Genomic DNA, 24,258 nt, shown 5'->3' with positions numbered 1-24,258 from the left:
GGGAAATCAGGAGGTCAAAAATGGGACATGAGATAGCTTTGGCAAATGGGATTAAGGAGAATCCGAAGGGATTCTACAAATACGTTAAGGTAACTAGGGAGAGAATAGGGCTCCTTAAAGATCAGCAAGGCTGTCTATGTGTGGAACCGCAGGAGATGGGGGGGGATACTAAATGAATATTTTGCGTCACTGTTTACTGTGGAGAAGAATATTGAAGATAAAGACGTAGGGAAATAAATAGTGACATGTTGAAAAATGCCCATATTACAGAGGAGGAGGTGCTGGATGGCTTCAAACGCATAAAGGTGATAAATTCCCGGGACCTGATCAGGTGTACCCTGTAATTCCATGGGAGGCTAGAGAAGTGATTACTGAGCCCTTTGCTGAGATATTTGTATCATTGATAGCCACAGGTGAAGTGCTGGAATACTGGAGGTTGGCTAATGTGGTGCCACTATTTAAGAAAGGTGGTAAGGAAAAGCCAGGGAATCACAGACCAGTGAGCCTGACATCGGTGGTGGGTACGTTGTTGGAGGGAATCCTGAGGGACAGAATTTACATGTATTTGGAAAGGCAAGGACTGATTAGGGATAGTCAACATGACTTTGTGTGTGGGAAATCGTGTCTCACTAATTTTTTTGAGTTTTCTGGAGAAGTGACGAAGAGGATTGATAAGGTTAGCGGAGGGCATGATCTGTACGGACTTCAGTAAGGCGCTCAACAATGTTCCTCTTGGTAGACTGGTTAGCAAGGTTAGATCACATGGAATACATGGAGAACCAGCCATTTGGATACTGAACTGGCTCAAAAGTAAAGACTGAGGCTGGTGGTCGAGGATTGTTTTTCAGACTGGAGGCCTGTGACCAGTGGTGTGCCACAAGTTTTGGTGCTGGATCCACTGCTTTTCATCATTTACATGAATGATTTGGATGTGAACATAGGAGGTATGGTTAAGTATGTTTGCAGATGACACCAGAATTGGAAATGTAGTGGATGACGAAGAAGGTCACCTCAGAGTACAATGAGATCTTAATCAGATGGGCCAATGGGCTGAGGAGTGGCAGAATAGAGTTTAATTTAGGTCAGCGTGAGGTGCTTCATTTTGGAAATGCAAATCAGGGTAGGACTTCTCCACTTAATAGTAAGATCCTGGGGAGTGTTGCTGAATAAAAAGACCTTGGAATGCATGTTCATAGTTCCTTGAAAGTGAAGTCGCAGGTAGATAGGATAGTGGAGCAGGCATCTGGTATGCTTGCCTTTATTGGTCAGTGCATCGAGTATAGGAGTTAGGAGGTCATGTTGCAGCTGTACAGGACATTGGCTAGGCCATTTTGGAATATAGTGTGCAATTCTGGTCTCCCCTGCTATCAGAAGGATGTTGTGAAACTTGAAAGGGTTCAGAAAAGATTTACGAGGGCTGGAGGGTTTGAGCTATAGGGAGAGGCTGAATGGGCTGGGCTATTTTCCCTGGAGCATTAAAAGCTGAGGAGTGACGTAATATGGAATGAATTGCCAGAGGAAGTGGTGGAGGCTGGTACAACTATAACATTTAAGAGGCATCTGGATGTGTATATGAATAGGAAGGGTTTAGAGTGAAATGGGCCAAATGCTGCCAAATGGGACTGGATTTGTTTAGGACATCTGATCGGCGTGGATGAATTGAACCAAAGGCTCTGTTTCTGTGCTGTACATCTCTATGACTCTAAAAGAAAAATGTTTTCTCCTTGCCCACCAGCTGTACTTGCGAAGCCTCCAATGTTCGTATGCTCTCCATCTGTACTCTGGATCATTCATACAGATCCTTGGCATCAAATGTAACCTGCAACTGCCTTCATGTCAACAATTCTTCAACTCCATGGGCTTCCTAAGTCATTCTTGCTGCTGCACTCTCTTACCAGGTCTGAAATGCTTCATACCATGGAATATAAATTCTACCGTGGAGGATCCACAAGGTTCTCTTCTGTAGGAACTTCTGACTGTCTGCTCAAGCTGCCTTCCTAATCAAATCTCCTGCCGGTGTGTAGGAGGCAGCTAAATAGATTCCAATCACTTGTTACCACGTTGTCACCATAAATCCTCACCTCTGCTCATTTATGTAGTATGAGCTGTTTGTTAAATTGGCCGCCAACATTTTTTTTTATTGGTCGAAATGTATAAAGCCTGCTTGGTCTAGTGTAGTCGAGGAAAACCACTTGATACTCTGAAGAGAAGAGGATCTTATCTAAATGACATAATTTACTGCATTATAGCAACTATGTCCAACTTACATTAATAAGATATTGTGAGGAAAACCCAGATGGGTTGGCCTATTCCTTATCCTAATCTGCTCTCGCCTCAAGCCCATCATATTAGGTGATAATTAAGGCGCTTCTTAGCAATAACATCTTCAGGCCCTTACACCAAGGCCTCCTAAAATGGACCCATGTGGGATCACAAGCTATGAGTCTTGAGCTCTGACGCAACAGTTACCTTCATGGAGCTCTGACCATGTTAGGAGAGTTGTACTCCTGCTTGAAGAGGTTCCTGTTGTCGGTCCCTGCAAACCCTGCACTCTCAGTTCTCACTGAGGAGTCGTGACAGTTTTCAAGCCTTAAAATGGGAAAAGGTTTGGGAAACGCTGTCGTACATGCTTGTACACAGAGTAAATGTCTGCTCCCCAAAGTTGCACGACCAAGACACTCATCCAGTTGGTGACTAGCAGTGCCTTCCCATTTTAGACGTTCTGCTTATTGCTAGAAAAATGGGAAGATTTCTAATGAATGCAGCAGCCTAGATGTGGACATATATGCTGAATAGAGTATTGGTTTGTGGTCAGGAAGCCTGTGTGACTTTAAGATTTCAGTATGCTTCAGGCAATGTCACATCAGCTCACATTCATACTATTTTATTGTAATGCTTTGCTATTGTAATGTTTTGCAAAACATGCTAATCGTGGTGTTTGCATATAATCAGTAATATAACTTTGTGACAAGGATTCAAACCATAGCATTTATTTTATTTTAAGTGTTTTTGTCTCAAGCATTAGGCAGCATAGTTCAAAGAAACTAGGAAATGTTACTCTGCATCGACCCATTCAAACAACTTGCAAAATGTTGTTGGGGGTTTTGCCTTTTCAATAGGAGAAAAACAAAAGCTGTCTTCCCTTTCAGAAAATTGACCCTATGTCACTTATGAACAAAAAAAGCAGAGGCGTTATTTCCAGCATCATGGCCATATTTACTCTTCAACCAATATTACAATGAAATTAACTGACCTGTCCCACCAATTTCCACATTGGAAGGATCATCTTCAGCCATTTTCACCACGCCCAGCAGCTTGCCACCACCAAACACATCTTCTCATCTTCATCTCTCCTGTCAATATTCCATAGGGAGCCTCCTTGATATCCTTACCCATTCCAACTTTATAGAGTCACACAACACAGAAACAAACCCTTTGGTCCAACTGGTCCGTGCTGAGCACAATCCCAAAGGGGAGGCAATGGCCTAGTGGTATGATTGCTGGACTGTTAATCCAGAGACCTGGATAAAATTCTGGGGACCCGGGTTTGAATCCTGCCACGGCAGCTGGTGGAATATAAATTCAATAAAATATTTGGGATTAAGAGTCTAATGATGACCATGAATCTATTGTCAATTGTCGGAAAAACCCACTGGCTCACTAAAGTCCTTTAGGGAAGGAAATTACCATCCTTACTTGGTCTGGCCTACATGTGATTCCAGACCCACAGCAATGCGGTTGACTCTTAACTGATCTCCGGGCAATTAGGGATGGACAATAAATGCTGCCCAGCCAACGACATTCTCATCCCGTTAATGAATAAAGAAAAAAAAATGGATAAAGAAGTCCCAGCTGCCTGCTCCTGGCCCCTATCCCTCCAAATTTTTCCTATTCATGTGCTTATCTTTTAAACGTTGTAACTGTGCCCGCATCCGCCACCTTCCTCAGGTAGTTCATTCCGCACGCGAACCAACACTGTGTAAAGAATTTGCCCCTCATGTCTTTTTTAAATCTCTCTCCTCGCACTTTAAATATATGTCCCCTAGTCTTGAAATCCCTCATCCTAAGGAGAAGACACCTACCATTAACCTTATCTTTACCCCTCATGATTTTATAAACTTCTGTCAGGTCACCTCTCAACCTCCTACGCTCCAGTGAAAAAGGTCCAAGTCTATCCAGCCTTTTTTTTATTAACTCAAAACTTCTATACCCGGCAGCATCTTGGTATATCTCTTCTGTACCCTCTCTAGCTTAATAATATCCTTCCTATAATACCACCCCTCATGGCAACTTCCCATGCAATCATTGAAGGTGTAATGCTTGCACCTTTATTTCCTCTCTCTGTATCAAAGACCCTAGACTTACCTTCCAGATGAAGCATCACTTTACTTGATCTTCACTCAATCTAGCCCACTACATTCGCTGCTGACAATGCATCTCCTCCACATTGGGAAGACTAAACTGACTCAGTGACCGTTTTGTAGAACACCTCCACTCTGTCTACAAGAGTGACCCCAATGTTCCTGGCCCTGCTGCAGTGTTCTAGAAAAGCCTAGCAGAAACTAGGGGAACGGCACCTCATTTTCCACTTTACCTTCAGGAGTCAACATCGAGTTCAACAGACCAGGAACTCTGTCTTCCATTTTGATAAGCCTCCCGTCCACCCCAAAACCGTCTTTGCATGGGTTTGCTGTCAGCACACTGATCTATTTTCTGCAATTAATACATATCATTAACACTTACTTTTCATCCATATGTCTTCTCTGCAACCAGTAGCATTCACTTTTGCTTTTGGTCTGGAGCATCGTTACTATCCGTTCTACCTGCTCATCTCCCCACCATCCTACTCCATCCCCTTCTGTTTTTCTACAGGACAAATCCCACCACTTTTCCAGCAGCCTTCAGTTTCAAACAAGCGTCATATTGGACTCAAAAACATTAATTCTGTTTCTTTCTCCACAGTTTCTACCAGCCCTGCTAAGGTTCTCCAGCACTTTCTAATTTTGTATCTGGTCATTGCCCCTTTGCTGTAACTGTGTGGTTTTGGCTGTAAGTGTGAGTTTGCCATATATGGCTGGTCACCATACTTCAGATAACACAATTCTTCAAACAATATTTCCTCGACTGTAGAGTGTTTTGAGATGTCCAGAAGAGGCACATTGCACACTGTCCCCCTTTCAGTACTTCATTAGATACTCGCCATCAACCAGAAATTAGTGTTGGAGTCATATTGGTTCCAATTGTTACATGTATTTGAGCATTTGAAAGTTCTGGTGAAGAAGAGCAAGCACTTCAATGTTATTAGAAGTATGCAGATATCAAAGCATTGACTAAAGCCTTTTGGCATAATTTCAGATGTCATTAGCACCTTCTTAAATTGCAGTTCTGTCAGATACTCCTACTATTTTTAGCAGCAATCCACAGAAATCTGGAGTTCTGCATAAACACTTCAAACAATGCAGGGAAAAGGCTATAGTAATTTTCTTGTCAACCACAATGAGTGTAATTGTGTAGTAAGACTTGCCTATAAAATGTTCCAATCTATTTCCTTGCTCCAAAGGATGAAAGAATGTCATGACAGTTCATGACAAGTGTGTACCTTAACATTAATTAATATGAAAGATTTATCTTTGTGAATTTCCGAATATCTCTGGCAATATCCTGGTTCAACAGGTCCACAAGGCAGCACTCAGTTGCTAACAGTTATTTCATGTCTCTGGCAAAGGAGGCACTTTTGATGGGGAACTGTATTCCATTCTGTGGACTCTGACCCGCTCTTTCCCCTGTTGCCTCTTTGAACCATGGATGTGCAAATTAAAATCTATTTCTATTACCCCTCTGCCATGGTGAAAATGGTGGAAGCTGTATTTGAAGACGGGATTCAGTTGTCATTTTAAGAACAGTAGAGAGGCTCTCCATCTGAATGAAAACTCGGGCCAGTGTACTTGCAATAAAGCACTGTGATATGTTTGACTCCTATCATGTCTGTGTCCGATGCCATTGCTTTTCAGTTTGTTCTGATATGTTGCATGGTAGATTCCAGAGCCAACACTGAAACAACAGAAACTCAAGTTCAAATCTGTGTAGCTGTTTGAAGGTTGTCATTGCATCCTTTTTGTGGTCCAACTAGGGATTTTCTCCAGGTCTAGGGGAGGATCTGTACAACAACAGCAAGTTGTATTTATAGACCACTGTCAGGGAATGAAGCATTGCAAACCTTTTCATAGAGTAGGAGATAACAGGAGCGTGAGAAAAGCTTGGCCAAAAATATGGATTTTTAAGGAGGATCTTGAAAGGATTTTTCAAGAGTGGGAGGTAAAGGAATTTCAGCAGGAAGTCAAGTGGCTGTGGGTCGGTGTGGACTTGTTGGGCTGAAGGGCCTGTTTCCAAACTGTAGGGATTCTATGATCTATGATCCACGCCTCCCCTTTTGTACTCCTAATGCTTAGGTTCCTCATGAACCGGTAGGAGTGATAAAAATGGTCAAGGCTTGCAACTGTTTTAAGCCTTTAATGTAGCGTCAATAAACTTACAAACATCAGTGCCCTGCATTTACAAATGAACTTGCAAAAGTCCGAAACCTGCTCCTTTCCTAAAGTTAAATCAGTAGCGTACTCACAAACACTGTTCTTGAGAGTTCACTGCTGTTTTCTTGTTCATTTTGGCTCCTTACTACCTGAAAAAAACACGTTTCATTTCAAAAAAATAACAAGTCATATTGGTGAAACAGATTGTTGCAAAAACCTCTCCCCAAATTTTTACCTTCTTACACATTATAACAATTTCATGAGTAGTCCATTATGAAGGGTCTTTTGATGGAGAGAAAGGAACATAGAAATAGAAATCAGCTGGATAGCCCTACCAGCTTTCCCTTCTATTTAATGCAATCACAGCTGATCGACCACTTCAGTGGCTTTTACCCATAATATCTCCATAACACTCTATGTCACTGGTGATCATAAATCTGTCAATATTTATTTAAAACATACTAAAATGCTGAGCTTCCTCTGCTGTCTGGTGTAAAGAATTCCAAAAAGATTGACAGCCCTCTGACTGAAAAAACATTCTCCTGATCATGGTCCTAAATGGTATGCCCTTTTGTTTTTTTTTGTTGAGCGCCCGCCCCCACCCCCCCTCCCCCAAAACCAATTGTAGGCTCCCCAATTGGGGGGATGAACTATGAGCCATCTCGACCTACATCTACCATGTCAATCCCTTGAAGTATTTTGTAGTTTCACTTCTCATTCTTCAAACCTGAAGAGAATACAAGTTAAGTTTAACCTACGTCCCCTAAGAGGATAGTCCCGCTAACCTGGGAACAAGTCTGGTGAACCTTCATCGCAGTCACTCTATGGCAATACTATCCTTCCTGAGGTCAAGAGACCAAAATTGGATATAGTATTCAGTGTGGTCTAGCCATGCTGCTATACAATTGAGGCAAGACTGCACTACTCTGATACTCTCATCCTCCTGAAATAAAGACTAACATTCCATTAGACTTCCTAATAGCTTGCTGCACCAACATGTTAGTGTTCAGTGACTTATCAACAGGAACACTTAGGTCCTTTTGTCTATCTATGCTTTATAACCTCTTACCATTGGAGAAATACTCTGTGCATCTGTTCATCCTAACAAAGTGGATCACTGCTCATTATTCCGCATTATATTTTGTCTGCCATGTTCTTGCCTATTCACTAAGTCTGCCGAAGTCCTCTCCTGTAGCTACTTCACATCTTTCTCACAACACACATTCCCATTGGTTATATCAGGTTGGTTTCACTTTAGTCAAGTAAATTCCCTGGAACTTGTTACACCTCACTGAATAATGTGCCGTAAATCAAGCTCTGCTACTCGTGGAATTGTCACAAAAGATTTTTACCAGATTTACAGACTCAGGTTAGAAAGCATGGGCAAGGTTTCATTACATAGCAAGATTTACTTTTTATCTCAAGTAAACCGACTGTAGGTATGGGTAAACAGTCATGCACTATCTGCACATAACACTGCCAGTTAAAACTCTCATGCCCTTCTACATAAGCAGACAAACAGACAGAGGAAAATATGTTTGAGGTGGAATAAAACTGGGAGGCAGTTCAATGGTTCTCTTTTATGGCTTGCTGAGGTGGTCCTTTTGATTCTTATGTTGGTCAGAACATTGCTTTATATTCGTCTTTCTCTAAATGCTTTTGCTGCTTTGCAACAGACACAGGGTGATTGGTTGGTTTATAAAAGATCTCTAGCTTAAGAGTCACAGCTTACCACAGCTGCTGAAGGAAAGACCAACTGGTTTTCTTTAGGTTTAAAGTGGGTTTTAAGTGGAAAGAAACAGCTCCTGGCTACTGAAGATCTGATCTTTTTTTTGTATCTTGTTTCCAGCCCCAATTTGTTCAGTAACCTGAGAACTAAAGACACAGTTGTTGGCAGCCAAAGGTCTTTGTCATTAATAACTGGGTTACTAGTCTGTAGACCAGTCAACTTCTTGTTGCTACTCTGCTATATCTGAACACAACCACTTGGCTCCAGTTCATCCACAACCCAAACTTCAATTACTGTTTGTTCAGACAGTCGTTTAAACTATACTTTCCATGAGTGTCATGTTACTTGCTTTTTAAAATATGCAGCGATCCTTTAAAATATTGGTTTTAACGCAGATCTTCCCCATTTCAGCATAAAGCCACATTTAGAGCACTGCAGTTCTGGTCACCATGCTACAGGAAGGATATTATTAAATTGGAAAGGGCACAGAAAAAATCTATAAGGATGTTACTGGGACTGGAAGGCTTAAATTATAAGGAGAGGCTGGGACTTTATTCCCTGGAGCATAGGAGGTTACGGGGTGACCTTATAGAAGTTTATAAAATCATGAGGGGTATAGTTCAAATGAATAGCAAACATCTTTTCCTAAGGGTAAAGGAGTTTAAAACTAGAGGGCATAGTTTTAAGGTGAGAGGGGAAAGATTTAAAAGGGACCTGAGCGGCAACCTTTTCACGCAGAAGGTGGTGCATATATGGAATGAACTGCCAGAGGAAGTGGTAGATGCAGGTACAGTTACGACATCTAAAAGACATTTCGACAGGCACATGAATAGGAAAGATTTATAGGGATATTGGCCAAACACAGGAAAATGGGACTAGTTTAATTTGGGAAACCTGGTCAATATGGACAAGTTGGACCAAAGGGTCTGTTTCTGTGCTGTTGCAAATGATGTGAGGCATTTTCAGACACAATGGCTGCAAACCTGTAGTTACATTTACAGTTTATAGACACATGCTCGTTGTGTGGTCTAGATAGTTTTGTTAGCTCCCTCTCAATTATTATATAAAAGGTTACTCTATGACATTACCATTGCTGAATCTACTAGTATCCATATCCTGGAGATTATTTTTGATCAGAAACAACTGGACTAGCCACAGAAATCAGTGGCTACAAGGGCAGGTCAGAGGCTAGCAAATTACTGTAGCAAATTACTCACCTCCTGACTCACCACAGCCTGTCTACCACCTACAAGGCACAAGTCAGGACCGTGATAGAAAACTTTCCACTTGTCTGTATGAATGAAGCTCCAACAACAGTCAAGAAGCTTGACACCATCCAGGACTCCGGAGCCCGCTTGATTGACACCATATCCTAAAGCATTCACTTCCTCCACCACCGATGCTCAGCAGCAGCAGTGTGTACTATCTACAAGATGCACTGTGGAAATTCCCCAAGGGTCTTTAGAAAGTACCTTCCAAACTCTCAACCTCTAACATCCAGAAGGACAAGGGCATCAGAAGTTATCCTCCAAATCACTCACCATCGTGATTTGGAAATATATTGCAGTTCCTCAGTGTCATTGGGTCAGAATCCTTTCTAATGGGATGAAGGGTTTACCTATACCTAGTGGTTCAAGATGGCACCTCACCACCACCTCCAGGAAAAATAAAGGCTGGCCCAGCCAGCAATGCCCATGTCCCACAAATCCAATTACAAAAAATACTCAGTGAATGTGTTGTCAGGTTTTTCTCATCCTGTAGAATGCTGGGAGACAGAGTTTGACCAATTTCAGAAATCTGTCCTTCACAAACCATGTTTGCTTCTAAATATTGGTTCCTTTTAAGTTGAATGCCTTCTTTCTGAAAGACGTGTTGCACAGCTGAAGTCACAGCGGCCTATGTTCAAGGCAAAGGGAGAGATGGCTGCTGAGTAATAAATAAATCTACAACACAGTGTGTGAAAAATTAGCTACTGCCCCTTATGTATGAACTCTGCCCACTGCCAGTACTGACAAATAGTTATGATAAAATAATGGCAATTTAACCAAAAAAATGAAAGATTTTCACCTTTTGCACCCTCAAGACATTGCAAAACTGAAGCACTTTTGGAGTACAGTCTCTTGTTGACAACCAATTTGTACATAGCAGGATAGTATTTACCGGATATTCTCTCTCAGTGATGTTAATTGAGGAATAAATATGAGGATACCTGCAATAGCACAATAAATAAAGGGAAGTGAGAGGATAAGGAACATGTCTGAGAAAAGATGCTTAGGTTGCATAAAAGGTAACAATGAAGTATTGTATTTTAATATGAAGGGTCAAAGAAAAGATTAATCTGATTTGGGACCATGAAAGGTACAGCACAGAAATAGGCCATTTAGCCCAACTGGTCCATGATGTTGTTCACGCTTCACATGAGGAAATCTTCCCAAAACTGAGGGCATGGCTGAAGTGTTAAATAAGTAAGTTGCATTTGTCTTTACTAAAGAGGCAAATTCTGCCAATACCACTGTACAAAGGATGGTTAACAGTAACTTTCAGAAAGGAACTGAATATCTACAGAAGCATACTGTACAAGAGATCATTCTATTTATTAAGCACACGCTGGCTGACAAATAGCCACCCAGTCTAATACGACTTCCTTGCTTTTTGACCATAGCTTTGTGGGTTATGGCTGTTCAAGCACTCTACAATTGTTAAGAGGGTTACTGCCTTTACATCTTTTTCAGAAAGTGAGTTCTAAGTCCCAATTACTTGCTGGGTGAAGAAAAAAAATTGCTTTGCCAAATCAATGCCTCCTGGTTATTGATCCTTCAACCAAGAGGATTAGGAGCTTTTTATCCACACTGTCTAGGTCCCTCAATTTTATGTTTGGTTTCTAATCAACCCAATCAGAGGCCTTATTACACATCTCAGAGGAACAGGTGGGTCTTGAACCCAGCCCTCCTGGCTCAGAGGTAGGGACACTACCACATGACCACAAACATTCCCCCTTCCATTTTATACACTTGCTGAGCTAACTAAATACCTCAGAAGCAATGAACAGCATGTTCTCCTTCTCAGTTGTTTTATTGATAGTATCAACTTTACATGTCTCTACGTTTAATAGTTGTAGTCCTGGAGGATTGCTATCTTCAGTCTGTGCTCCCAGGTAACACACATTTATCTACATAATACTCCTAGTATGTGAATCCATATCATTTATTGTATTGGACATTTGACTCGAGAATCAAATGAACAAAGTATATGGAATTAATTGTCAAATGCGCTTGGATATCTATTGTAGCATAATATTTCTGAGGATAGTGTGTTGGGGCTGGGTCTGGGCGGGTGCTCTTCGGAGGGTCGGTGTAGACTTGATAGGCCAAATGGCCTGCTACAATGCAGGGATTTGGTGATAATGTTGCAGTTTTGGTATGTAGAATTGCCACGGGGAAATCCTGAGCAACAGTGAATCACAATTACCACATCTGGTGTTAAGTACCAACCTTTTCATGGCAGTAATGCTGGTTTAAAAACTGGCAAAAGTAAGACTGGATTTGTAAATGTATCCCTTTGTGCCAAGAATTCAAAATGTATTTTTCTGTTATTCAATATTAATCAGTCCATATTTCTGAGAAATTGATTCAAAAGGCCATTTTATCCTTTTCTCAACAGGCGGGCCTGCTGTGATATATTAAGATGTCTTTCATGTTCAGCAGGATGCAGCATTTCTGACCAGATGAACTCGTTTCATGAATTGAAAGAATCTGTTCATAATGAGCAATTCAAATTGCTATCTAGAAATGTTGCCCAAAAGAGTTATTTAAAAAATCTGCTTCCAGCGTGGCTTTTGTTTGAAATCCATCAGGACTTGCTCAGTATTCAATACTTGCTCTGTGTTAACTTCATCAATCTCAGAAAGAAAGCTTTATATATTTCTTTTTATTTACCTCAGAACCCCTCAAAACATTCATTATAGCGATCACTTAATCTATTGAAAGTAGGAAATGTGGCAGCCAGTTAATGCCAGCAAATCTACTCAAACAGCAGGAGGTAATGACTAAATAACCGATGTTGGTTGAGGGATACCGGGGTGAAACCACCCCAGCTCTTCTTTGAAATAGTGCAATTAGGTCTTTAATGTCTACTTAAAAGGTTCTTTGGAACTACTTAATGTCTAATCCAAAGAAAGGAACTTGCAACAGTGAAACACTCTGTTGATGTTAAAATATAAATGATAATCTTTGTTCTTAAGATCTTGAGTAGGACTCGAACCCACAAACATCTAATGTAACAGGTGCCATTACTACCACTAAGATGTGTCAGGGATTTTGCTTGGCAGTCGTGGGTGGGAAAAATGAAATCAGCCATGGTTCATGCAGTTGATCACTATACTGATCACTTCAATGTGTAGCTATTGGATCAAGTCGGAGACAGATTTGGGAGTGATGTCTGCTGCCCTATCCCACTCCCAAACAATTAGCACTGTCTTCTGGTTGATGGGAAGGAAACCTGTCATCCTTCACTGGTTTGACCTATATGTGACTTCAGACACACAGCGGCTGTGGTTAAGTCTTAACTGTGCTCTAAAATGGTTTGGCAAGCTACTCGGTTGTATCAGACTTCTAAAAAGTCCCAAACGAATAAAACTTGATGCACCACTTGTCAACGATCTAAGCACTGGAAACAGCAATGGCAAACTCAGCCTTGTCAACTTTGCAAAGTGCTCCTTACTAGCATCTGAGAGTTTCTGCCAGAATTGGGAGAGCTGTCTCACTGACTAATCAAGCAGTAGCCTGACATTGTCTGTGAGGTAAAGTTCCGTGAGTATGGCTGCCTGGCACCACCATTACCATCATGGTATATGACCTGCCTCATCAGCAGAAGCGACCCTGCAGAGATTATGCTAAATTGGTATACATTCAGGAGGGATTGCCCTGGGAGTTGTCAACATTCACTCGAGGCCCTGTGAAAATCTGGTGACTACTGATCAGATATGGGCAAGGAAACCTCCAGCTTATTACTGCCTTCTGCCCCTCCTCGGCTGATGAGTCAGTAATTGTCCATGTTGAATATCACGTGGAGGCAGCACTGAGGTTGGCAAGGGCGCAGAATGTGCTCTGAGTGGGAATCGTCAGTGTACATCACTAAGAGTGGCTTAGCAGCACCACTACTGATGAGCTGGTTGAGTCCAAAAAGAAATAACGGCCAGACTGGGTCTGGGAACATCAAGGGGGAAAATCATATTTGACTACGGTCCTTGTACAGACAAAGTCCTGCCTTCACATTGAGGAAACCTTCCATTATGTTGTGTAGCACTGTTCCATGCTAAGTGGAGTAGACTACAAACAGGTCTTGCAACTTGGCTTGTACAGTCTAGTGGACATTAGTGAGGTATGGCCGAAACCCTTTGTCAGGACTGGGGCAGCGGAAGGGAGCCCAGAAATAAGTAGAGGGAGGGTAGGTGAGATGGAGATAGGTGGATGCAGGTAGGAGGTTATTTTGGTTGGTCAGTGGGAAGGGTGGAGTAGATAGGTGAGTCTGAAGATGGACAGGTTTGGGGGGAGGAGAGATTTTGAAGCTGGTGAAGTCAATACTCGGGCCATTGGGCTATAAACAAAGATCTGGCAAATTGAGTACAATGTAAAAAAATAGGAAATTGTCCATTTTGGCAGAAAAAATAAAAAATAAAGCATGTTATCTAAAGGGTGAGAGGCTGCAGAGCTCAGCGATGCATAGAGATCTGAGTATCCTAGTGCATGAATTGCGCAAGGTTAGTATGTAGGTATAGCAAGCAATTAGTCTTCTACCCATGCCAACTTTAAAATTTTGTTATGAGGAGAATTAAATGTGAGAGTCGCGAAGTAATGCTCCAGTTATACTGGGCATTGGTGAGATCACATCTGGAGCACTGCGTATAGCACTGGTCATTGTACTTGCAGAAGGATTTTAATGCATTGGAAGCAGTTCAGAGAAGGTTTACCAGTCTAATACCTGGATCGATTGTTGCCTTGTGAGCAAAGGCTAGACAGGTTAGGCTCTGAAGTTTAGAAGAGTTAGAGGTGACTTAATTGAAACATAGGTTCCTAAGAGAACCTGACTGAGTGGATGTTGAAAGTACGTTTCCCCTTGAATCTAGAAATAAGGGTCATAGTTTAAAATGAAGAGTCGCCTATTTAAGGCAGAGATGAGGAAATATTTTCTCTGAGGGCTGTGAGAGTCTTTGGAATTCCCTTCCTCAAAAAGGCAAAATCTTTAAATATTTTTAAGGCAGAGCTAGATAGATTCTTGGTTATTAGAGGGATGAAAAATTATTGGGGATAGGCAGGAATGGCAAGTTGAGGTTACAATCAGATCGTCCATGATCTTATTGAATGAAAGAGCAAGCTGAAAGGACTGAGTGACTTATTCTGGTTACTTCTTTGATATCTAGAAGTGGATGACAGCAGTTCACTCTCTAAAAGGTAATTAGGAATTAGCAATAAACGCTTGGCCAGACAGCAAAGCCCACATTCCCTGAATGAATAAAACAAATTGAAGATTAAATATATGGGGGATATAGCGAAGAATTGACAGTGTTTCGAGCAGTGACTTGATGCCTGCCCTCTTTATGATTGAATCCGATGTCAGATCATCTTTATTGCTACCATTTCCATGGTAAAGGATGTTACATTACTAGACTTACTGTTCTCATTTAGCAGTGAAAAGCAAATTACTGCTAACTACTGTTGCTATTTGGATACATATCACTGTTTGTATCTTAGTCAGGTTTCACCAAAGTATGAATGTATTTGGGAACACAAAGAGAAGTTGCTGGAAAAGCTCAGCAGGTCTGGCAGCATCTGTGAATTAAAAAATCAGAGTTCTGAGGAAGGGTCACCGGACCCGAAACGGTATCTCTGATTTTTTTATTGACGGATGCTGCCAGACCTGCTGAGCTTTGCCAGCAACTTCTCTTTTTGTTCCTGATTTACAGCATCTGCAGTTCTTTCAGTTTTTATGAATGTATTTAACTTGTTTCCGAATTTTCATTCAAACCCTTTGTTCTCTTTGTGCAGCTCCATTTCTGATATATGTACAGATCCTGAGTATTCCCAGGAACTTGCAGGCTTGCCAAACATGTGAGTAACAATATTTTGGCATTTCACAGATATTCGCTTTCATTCATTTGGAATAATTTGAGCAAAACGTTCTTTGAAATATCTCGCTAGTGCATCAGCAAATGTTTAAACCCTGCCAGCTAAATATTCTGTACTCAGATTTTCAATTTGTTCTTTAATGATTCATTCTCTTGAGCTACACAGTATCATATTAATCCCAATAATAACTTAGCTTCTTATAGTATGTTTTGCAGGAGTCTGTGGGCAAAAAGAGAATAGTGAGTTACAGTACAGAGACTGAAGGTGGAGTTCTTGAAAAAGGCTGGCATGGAAAGCAGACAAAAACTTTGGAATGGTGGAATGTGTTTAAGGTGTGCAACTAAAGAAAATGTGCCAGTAGAGAAGGGGAATAGGTCAAGGTGGGACCTGGTGATGAAAATCACGTTGCTGCTACAACAGGCTGGTCTCGGGTCATCGTGCATTATGTATCTAATTGGGGAGCCTTTGGTGAGTTAGAGGACTCACTATTCATAACCGGGCCCAGAATGTTCGTTCACTCATCCAAGAAGGAGTCATGAGTAGCGAATGTGTTCATAACGAAGTGTAAATATTCTGAAGGGCAGCAGAGAGAGAAACTGCGCCATGTCCAGGAAGAGCTCAAGCCTGCAGTGATGATAGCAGATTGTAACCGCATGGCCTGGGCAACCAAGAATGATCCCAGTCACTGCATTTTACTGATGTTAAAATTAAATCTAAGATGGGGTTAGGAGGAAATCCCTACTCACACTGAATAATTATTTTAAAAAATCTATCAGTTGTTATACACTTTGTCACTGAAGTGCAATTCAACATCATTGCCTGGGAGAGGTGGAGTTGTCTCTGGAACTGGTGGATGGCAGGGTGTAGTGGGAGGAAAGCAATATTGTCAATCCCTTCTCTTAATATGAATTCGTTGATGTCTGCCTTTGAATAGATGGCTGGACCTGCTCTGTTTGCTTCGTGATTCTGGTGAAGAGATTTTGTGCAAACACATTTAGCTCCATGTTTAGTAAGACAATTTTCCAAAGCTTCCATTATTGTTGACCCTGCCTTGAGTGTTTTAGTGCCCTTTTTGTGACCAATTTTCTGTAATGGATTTATGTCGAAAAGGATCCAGAAAACAGCGAGGCTATTGATCGGAAAAATCTCATTTCTCCACAGAATTAGCAATTGAATGAAATTCAGCATCTCTTTCACAAAATTGAGGGGGTTGAATAGCAGGGCAGATGCTTTATGGTGGGAATGAGTTCATTGAACCAAACAGTCTTGCCTGTTTCACACATGTTGTTACCAACTTAATATCAATATGGAAACTTTGCAGGTGTACTGCTATAATACCTTTTTTTTAAAAAGAACAATACTGTCTGCTTCATGACTAATTGTACAACAAAGTCACTTACAATAGGCATTTGTTAAAGGATGTAGGATTGAAATTAGATTGTTGTAATTTCCTCACTTTGGGAAAATGTTGAGCAACTTTGCTTAGGACATGAAGTTGTCAATAGCTCCATAACCTAAAAGTCATGAAGTTGGAATACAGTTTGAAGTTAATGATGATAATGAGCTACTTATCATTCCCCTCTTCAGTCACCTTGTTAGTTTTCCGCTCTTTCTACTCCATTACAAAAAGTAAACTTAAGAGATTTAATCTAATTTACAGTATGGTCTCAGCCTTGGCTCAGTCGGCAGCACTCTCACCTCGGAATCAGAAATCACAGGGTTCAAGTAAACTCTTGAGGCTGGAGCATGTATCTATGTTGAAACCAGTGCAGTACTCAGGAGGAGCAGAAACATTAGAACAAATCAAATTAAGGTAGTGGACCCATTCAGACTAACGATCCCATATCACAATTCTCACAGAAATCTTCTTTGTGTCCTGGTTGTGAGGGAATGATACGCACGTATGGTTCCTACTTTACAACAGAAACAGCTGTTCATTGTCTGAAAAGAGTCTAAGGACATGGAAAGTGCCGTCCAACAGAACAAAATTATGGAAAGCTGATGCCTTGAAAAAAGCAGTGTGATTTCTTTGCTAAATGTAAACCGTACCTTCAGATAGATAGCAATGAGACTGGTCACAGTCAGGAATTCATTCTTGCTTTTATCAAAGCTGAATGCAGATTTCATACTCTGTATTATTTCTTCTTCTTTGACATCTGGTTTCGTGCATATAGGTCATCACCTTCATATTTAGGTTTAAGTTGTATACAGAGTGCTTAAGAATTTGGAGGTTTCTGAAACAGTAAATTGGATTTTAAAATAGAATCATAGAATCCCTACAGTGTGGAAGCAGGCTATTCGACCCATTGAGTCCACACCGAACCTCCAAAGAGCATCCCATCCAGACCCATCTCTCTGCCCTCTCACCCTGCATTTCCTATGGCTAATCCACCTAGCCTAGGCACCCATGGAGACTATGGACAACTTAGCATGGCCAATCCACCCAACCTGCACATTTTTTTGGACTAAGGGAGGAAACTGGAGCACCCGGAGGAAACCCACGCAGACAAGGGGAGAATGTGCAAACATCATGCATTCAGTTGTCCAAGGATGGAATCGATCCTGGGTCCCTGGCGCTGTGAGGCAGCAGTGCTAACCACTGAGCCACTATGCCACCCCAAATCTTCACACTTGCAAGAGATTGTAGTTCAAAGATCGGCAAACTCTTCAGGATGTAATGATGATAAAACTCTTCCATTCATTAACATATGCCATGATAGTCCTTAATTTGTTTTAATGAATTAGAAGGTAAATTCAAGATAAACTTACAGTGGGATCTGGGGTGCGTTTGATGGTGCTGATGCCAGAAGCATTCTCTTCCTACTGCTACCCAAGTTTATAAAACAAAGAACTGCAGATGCTGAAGATATGAAACAAAAACAGCAATTGCTGAAGAAACTCAGCAGGCCTGGCAGCATCTGCGGAGAGAAAGTAGAGTTAACATTTTGGCCTTTCTCCTTCGTGTTTATATTGCTTCACCTTAAATGCTTCTGTGCTGTTCACGTCACAGAATTTCATATCCTCATCACTTGGACTGGTTAGGCCACTTTTAAATACAGCGTTCAGTTCTGGTCTCCCTGCTATAGGAAAGATGTTGTTAAACTTGAAAGGATTCAGAAAAGATTTACAAGGTTGTTGCCAGGGTTGGAGGGTTTGAGCTATAGGAAGAGGCTGAATAGGCTGGGGCTATTTTCCCTGGAGAGTCGGAGGCTGAGGAGTGACCTTATAGAGGTTTATAAAATCATGAAGGGCATGGATCAGGTGAATACACAAGGTCTTTTTCCTAAGGTGGAGGAGTCCAAAACTGGAGGGCGTAGGTTTAAGGTGAGAGGGAAAGGACAGATTTAAGAGTGACTTAAGGGACAACATTTTCACACAGAGCATAGTGTGTGTATGGAATGAGCTGCCAGAGGAAGCGGTGGAGGCTGGAAAAATTACAGCATTTAAAAGGCATCCAGATGGGTATATGAATAGGAAGGGTTTAGAAGAATATGGACCACATGCTGGCAAACGAGACTAGATTAATTTAGAATATCTGGTCATCATGGGCGAGTTGGACTGAAGAGTATGTTTCTGTGCTGTACATCTCTTTGACTCTATGACTTTTCTGGTGACTAAAGCTCAAACTCTGACTTTAGCAGTTGAGGAATTAACTAATGAGGGGAGCTGGTAGCCTTGCAGCATTATCACTGGACTATTAATCTAGAGACCCAGGTAAATTTCCGGGAACCATGGCAGATGTTGAAATTTGAATTCATTAAAAATTTGGAGTTAAGAGTCTAATGATGACCATGAAACCATTGTTGATTGTTGGAAAACCTGTTTGGTTTACTAATGTCCTTTAGGGAAGGAAACTGCCATCCTTACCTGGTCTGGCCTACATGTGACTCCAAACCCACAGCAATGTGGTTGACTCTTAATTGCCCTCTGGGCGATTAGGGATGGGCATTAAATACTGGATCCCATAAATGAATTTTTTTTAAAAAATTAAGACACAAAACAGAAAAGGCTAGAGATAAGCAGCATGTGCAGACAGCAGTGCAAAGCTAAAGTTTCATGCTGATGACTTTTCGTCACAATTGTCTGAGCACTTGACGACGAAACTGTACATAGTGCAAATTTTTTATGTCTCCAGTCGCTCACTTGTAGTTACCAGACATAAGCCGAGCATTTGTTTTGTTACAGTTTGTTTTTCCAATCATAGTCACTATTGCTGGCTGTTTTGAATCGATTTGGTGTGATTTATGTCTGTGTCTGTGGAAGGGAGAACTGCATGGAAAACAATGAGTTGTATCTGTTACTGACCGTACTAAGTGTTTCACTTCGTTGGTTCTGTGCTGTTTATTATCATCAGCATTTCAAAATGAAATATTGCTTGTATTTACAAGATGATAGAATATATTTTGTAATTTGACCACTGTTGAAAATTGAATTTCATTCCAGTCTAAACGTAACATTTATTTCTATCTGATTTAATATTCCGAAATGGATATCATTCATTACCAGTAATTGAGATTAGGATTAATGATCGAAATTGGATAAATGTGACCTCGGTGTGAATTAAGAAGACAAACAAATTTTTGTTTAATTTCCATCTCTGGTGTTTGGTAGTCACAGCCTTATCCCAGTGTTAGAAATAAAATAAAAGCAAAATACTGCCTATGCTGTAGATCTGAAATAAAAACAGAAAATTCTGGAGAAACTCGGTAGGTCTGGCAGTATCTGTGGAGAGAGAAATACAGTTAACGTTTCAAGTCTGGTATGACTCTGCTTCATAACCGTGAAGGCACTGCATTACTTTAGTCCATTATCTTTATTATCACTTCAAAAAATTCAACAAAGTTGTTCAAGCAAGACTCTCACTTTAATATCCATCCTGACTATTCATTATTTTTGTTCTACTGTGTACTGCTTTTGGAGGGATTCCATTAGTTTTTTTACCCTGTTGTTAAATTAACTGGTGGATTATTCTCTGCATTTCTTTCTCTTTTCTCTCTCTTTTTCTCTCACTCTTCTTAAATTTGGTATAATGTTAGCTATCCTCTAGGCTCTGGCATTACACCTTTTAACACATCATTAATCATGTATAATGGTGCCTCTGTTATTTCTAGCCTAGATTCTTTTAAAATGTGTCGATGCAATCCATCCATACTGCGTGTGATTTTATCCTTTCTTAGTCTCTATACCGATCACAGTTATCATTTTTTATTCATGTATCTGCAAAATATTTGATTATTTTAGTGTTCCTTGAGAATTTAATTTCATAGTTTTGTTTTTGCTTTCCTGATTGTTTTTCTTGTCATTTCTCTCCTAATCTTTTTGTATTCTCCTTGCTGTCCGTGAACTTAGCATTTGCCTCTTGACCTACCTTCACTGTTTCCCAAATGTCCATGTAATAGATTTTCTTTGCAGTTATATTTAGAATTATCAAATTGAATCCTCCTTCATTGTGCATTGTTTAAATACCATCACTGTAAGCCATCATGATCACAAATAACCTCAGACAGACTAAAGATAACTGTGAATGTAAATCCAGTGGCTATCTGGAGAGCAACCCTGGAATGTCGCACATGAAGAAGCCAACGATGTTTTAAAGGGAGAAATGCACTACAATCTGAACTGTAATCTATTATGAGTATCTTGAACTGCGAACATGATGGGAGAAAATACAGCAATCTGGGCAAGAGGCATAAAGGTGTTTTTTTTTTCCTCTCAGTGCATGAGGACAGGGTTTTAAAACTACATTTGACCCTGTTTGTATGTGCTGGTGGGCTGAGGGTGCTCGTGTACACTAACCTGAGTTTGAGGGCTAGTCGTTGTCGAATGACCATACGCACATTGTGTGTACTTGTATTGCATTTTTTTTATCATGTTTAGCACCGAAGAAATTCAGTCTTGTGAACCCAACAAAGCTTGGTTCAATTGGCTCATTTGAAAGCATGAATTAATTTGATCTGGCAGAAAGGTATCCACAATCTCTCAGAGGAAAATAGAAGTGGTAGTCAGATCTTGGGTACTTAGAATAAATCTTACGTTAAATGGGGTTTGTCAAAGTTGTGGCAGCACAGTGGCTCAGTGGTTAGACTGTTACCTCATAACGTCAGGTGCCAGGTTTGATTTTAGTCTTGGGCAACTGTCTGTATGGAGTTTGCACGTTCTTCCTGTATCTGCATGGGTTTCCTCCACGTGCTCTGGTTCCCTCCCACAGTCCAAAGACATGCAGGTTAGGTAGATTAGCCATGGAAAAATGCATGGTTACAGGGATAGGGTAGGAGAGTGGGTCTGGCCGGGATGCTGTTCGGAGGGATAGTGTGGACTCGATGGGCCAAATGGCCTTCTTCCATGTTGAGTAAGGATTCTATGATTCTGTTTAAAAGAATAGTTGTTATAGGGGACTCTCCTGTCCAGGGCACTGACAGGAGATTCTGCATCAGTGAGCATGAATCTGGGATAGCATGTTGCTTTCCTGGTGCTAGCGTTAAGGAAGTCTCAAAACACTTAAAGTGTGTTATCAAAGGGGAGAGTGAGAAGCCGGAAGTTATTGTACACATTGAATTGAACTGAATTGGCTTTATTGTCACATGTTGTCACATCACTTGAGTACAGTGAAAAGTTTATAAGTCACCACTTACAATGCCATCTTAGATACAAAGGTGCCGAGGTGCTTAGTGGGAATGACATAGCTAGGGAAGGGGTTCAGGCTTTGCAGAGTGAATATGAGAGGTTACATAGAAGGTTAAAAAACAGAACATTAAAAGGAATAATCTCTGGTTTACTTCAAGTGCCAAGTTCTAATGAGGAAAGGAATAAAAGGATAGGGTGGATAAATCAATGGCTGAAGAGGTGATGCAGTGTGCAGAGATGCAGGTTCTTGGATCATTGGGATCACTTCTGGGACTGAAAAGACCAAAAAGGATGCGTTTCAAACGAACTGGAAAGGGACCAATATCCTGGAGGGGAGATTTGGGAACCTGTAAACTTTTACAAAGAAGGGGTGGGGGCTTCCTAAGTAACAGTGAAAATAGAAATAAAGGTGACGGTGGTTCTGAATCAGAAAAGAGCAAGTTAATTAGAAAAAGTAGCAAGTCAGAGAACGAAGTAACTCTGAAGAATTAAACTACGTTTATTTCAATGCGAGAGGTCTTACAGGTAAGGCTGATGAACTCAGGCCATGTATGGGGATTGGGATGTCTTCGCTATTACAGAAACTTGGCTGAGGGAAGGCGCAGGACTGGCAGCTCAATGTTCCAGGTTTCAGATGTCATAGGAAGGATAGAAAGAGAGGCAAGAGAGGAGGGGGAGTAGCATTTTTGTTTAAGCACAACATTGCTATTGTAATTAGAGAAGATATTTCTGAGGCATCATTTAGTGAAAATATATGGGTTGAAATTAGAAGTAAGAGAGGGATGATCACCATGATGCGATTGTACTGTAGGCCCCCCCAATAGTCAAAGGGAAATTGAAAAGCAAAAGCAAATGTGTAGAGAGATGGCAAATTTATGTAAGAATAATAAGGTTGTAATAGTAGGTGATTTTAATTATCCAAACATTGACTGGGGTTGCCATAGTGTTAAAACTTTTGGATGGTGGAGAATTTGTTACATGTGTTCAAAAAAAATTCTTTTTCAACACGTCAATGTTTCTAGTAGAGAAGGAGCAAAACATGACCTTCTCTTGGGATATAAGGCAGGGCAAGTGACTGAAGTGTTAGTGGGAGAACACTTTGGGACTAGTGATCATAATACTATGAGTTTTAAATAGTTATGAAAAAGGATAAGTCTTCCATAAAAGTTCTTAATTGGAATAAGTCAAATCCTAAGAGTATGAAACTTGCAAAAGTTGAATGGAGTAGACTGTTCGCAGGTAAAGGGATAACTGACAAGTGGGAGGCTTTCAAAAGTGTGATAACAGGAGTTCGCAGTCATTATGTTGCAATTGAAGTGAACGGCAAGGCTGGTATGATCAGGGAACAATGGGTGAGTAAAGGTATTGAGATTCTAGTCAAGGATAAAAATGAGTCATATATTAGATATAGCCAACTGTGGTCAAATGAATCTCATGAAGAGTATAAGGGGTATTCTTAAGAGGGAAGTTGGAAGAGCATAGAGGAGATATGAGATAACCTTTGCAGATATGGTTAAAGATAATCCAAAAAATTTCTACAAATCCCTTAAGGATCAACAAGGTTGTCGTGTTGAGCCTCAGAAGATGGGAGAGATATTAAATAAATATTTTGGAGAAAGAAGTGGAGGCTAGAGAACTCAGGGAAATAAATACTGATGTTTTGAAAACAGTTCACATTACAAAAGAGGAAGTGCTGAAAGCCTTAGAAAACATAAAGTTAGATAAATCTCCAGGATCTGATCAAGTATATCCCAGGACTTTGTGGGAAGTTAGGGAGGAAATTTTGGACCCCCTAGCAGAAATATTTGTATTGTCCAAAAACATGGGGGAAGTACCGGAGGACTGGATGCTAGCTAATGTTGTGCCATTGTTTGAGAAAGACTGGAGAGTATAGACCTGTGAGTCTGACATCAGTGGTGGGTATGTTGTTGAAGGTGATTCTGAAAGGTAGGATTTATATGAATTTGGAGAGGCAAGGATTGAATAGGGATAATCAGCATGGTTTGGGGTGAGGAAAATCGTGTCTCGCAAACTTGATTGGGTTTTTAAATGAAATAACCAAAAAGATTGATGAGGGCAGAGCGGTAGACGTTGTTTACTTGGACTTTAGTAAAGCCTTTGACAAGGTTCCGCAAGGTAGACTAATTAGTAAAGTTAGATCACATGGGATTCAGGGTGAGCTTGTCAATTGGATACAAAATTGGCTTTATGGTAGGAGACAGAGGGTGAGGGTGGAGGGTTGTTTTTTGGACTG

General features: G+C 40.8%; 1 protein-coding gene across 5 annotated transcripts in view; it reads left to right on the top strand.

Annotated features, from left to right (window-relative positions):
- The window catches only part of rad18 (RAD18 E3 ubiquitin protein ligase), a 219,534-nt gene that overhangs the window by 135,936 nt on the left and 59,340 nt on the right, over positions 1-24,258 (top strand). For 4 of the 5 annotated variants that reach the window (XM_048606426.1, XM_048606423.1, XM_048606430.1 and 1 more), the window contains exon 8: positions 15,300-15,362. In XM_048606426.1, the coding sequence (XP_048462383.1) occupies positions 15,300-15,362 (63 nt within the window). Of the gene's footprint in view, positions 1-1,735; positions 2,140-15,299; positions 15,363-24,258 lie in introns of those variants that run through there. The other variant, XM_048606425.1, reaches the window with a different exon arrangement.

The sequence above is a fragment of the Rhincodon typus genome, chromosome 16, assembly GCF_021869965.1.
Source record: "Rhincodon typus isolate 14 chromosome 16, sRhiTyp1.1, whole genome shotgun sequence".
NCBI lineage: Eukaryota > Metazoa > Chordata > Chondrichthyes > Orectolobiformes > Rhincodontidae > Rhincodon > Rhincodon typus.
The sequence above is the reverse complement of the archived record's forward strand: the minus strand, read 5'-3'. Positions and strand labels throughout refer to the sequence as shown.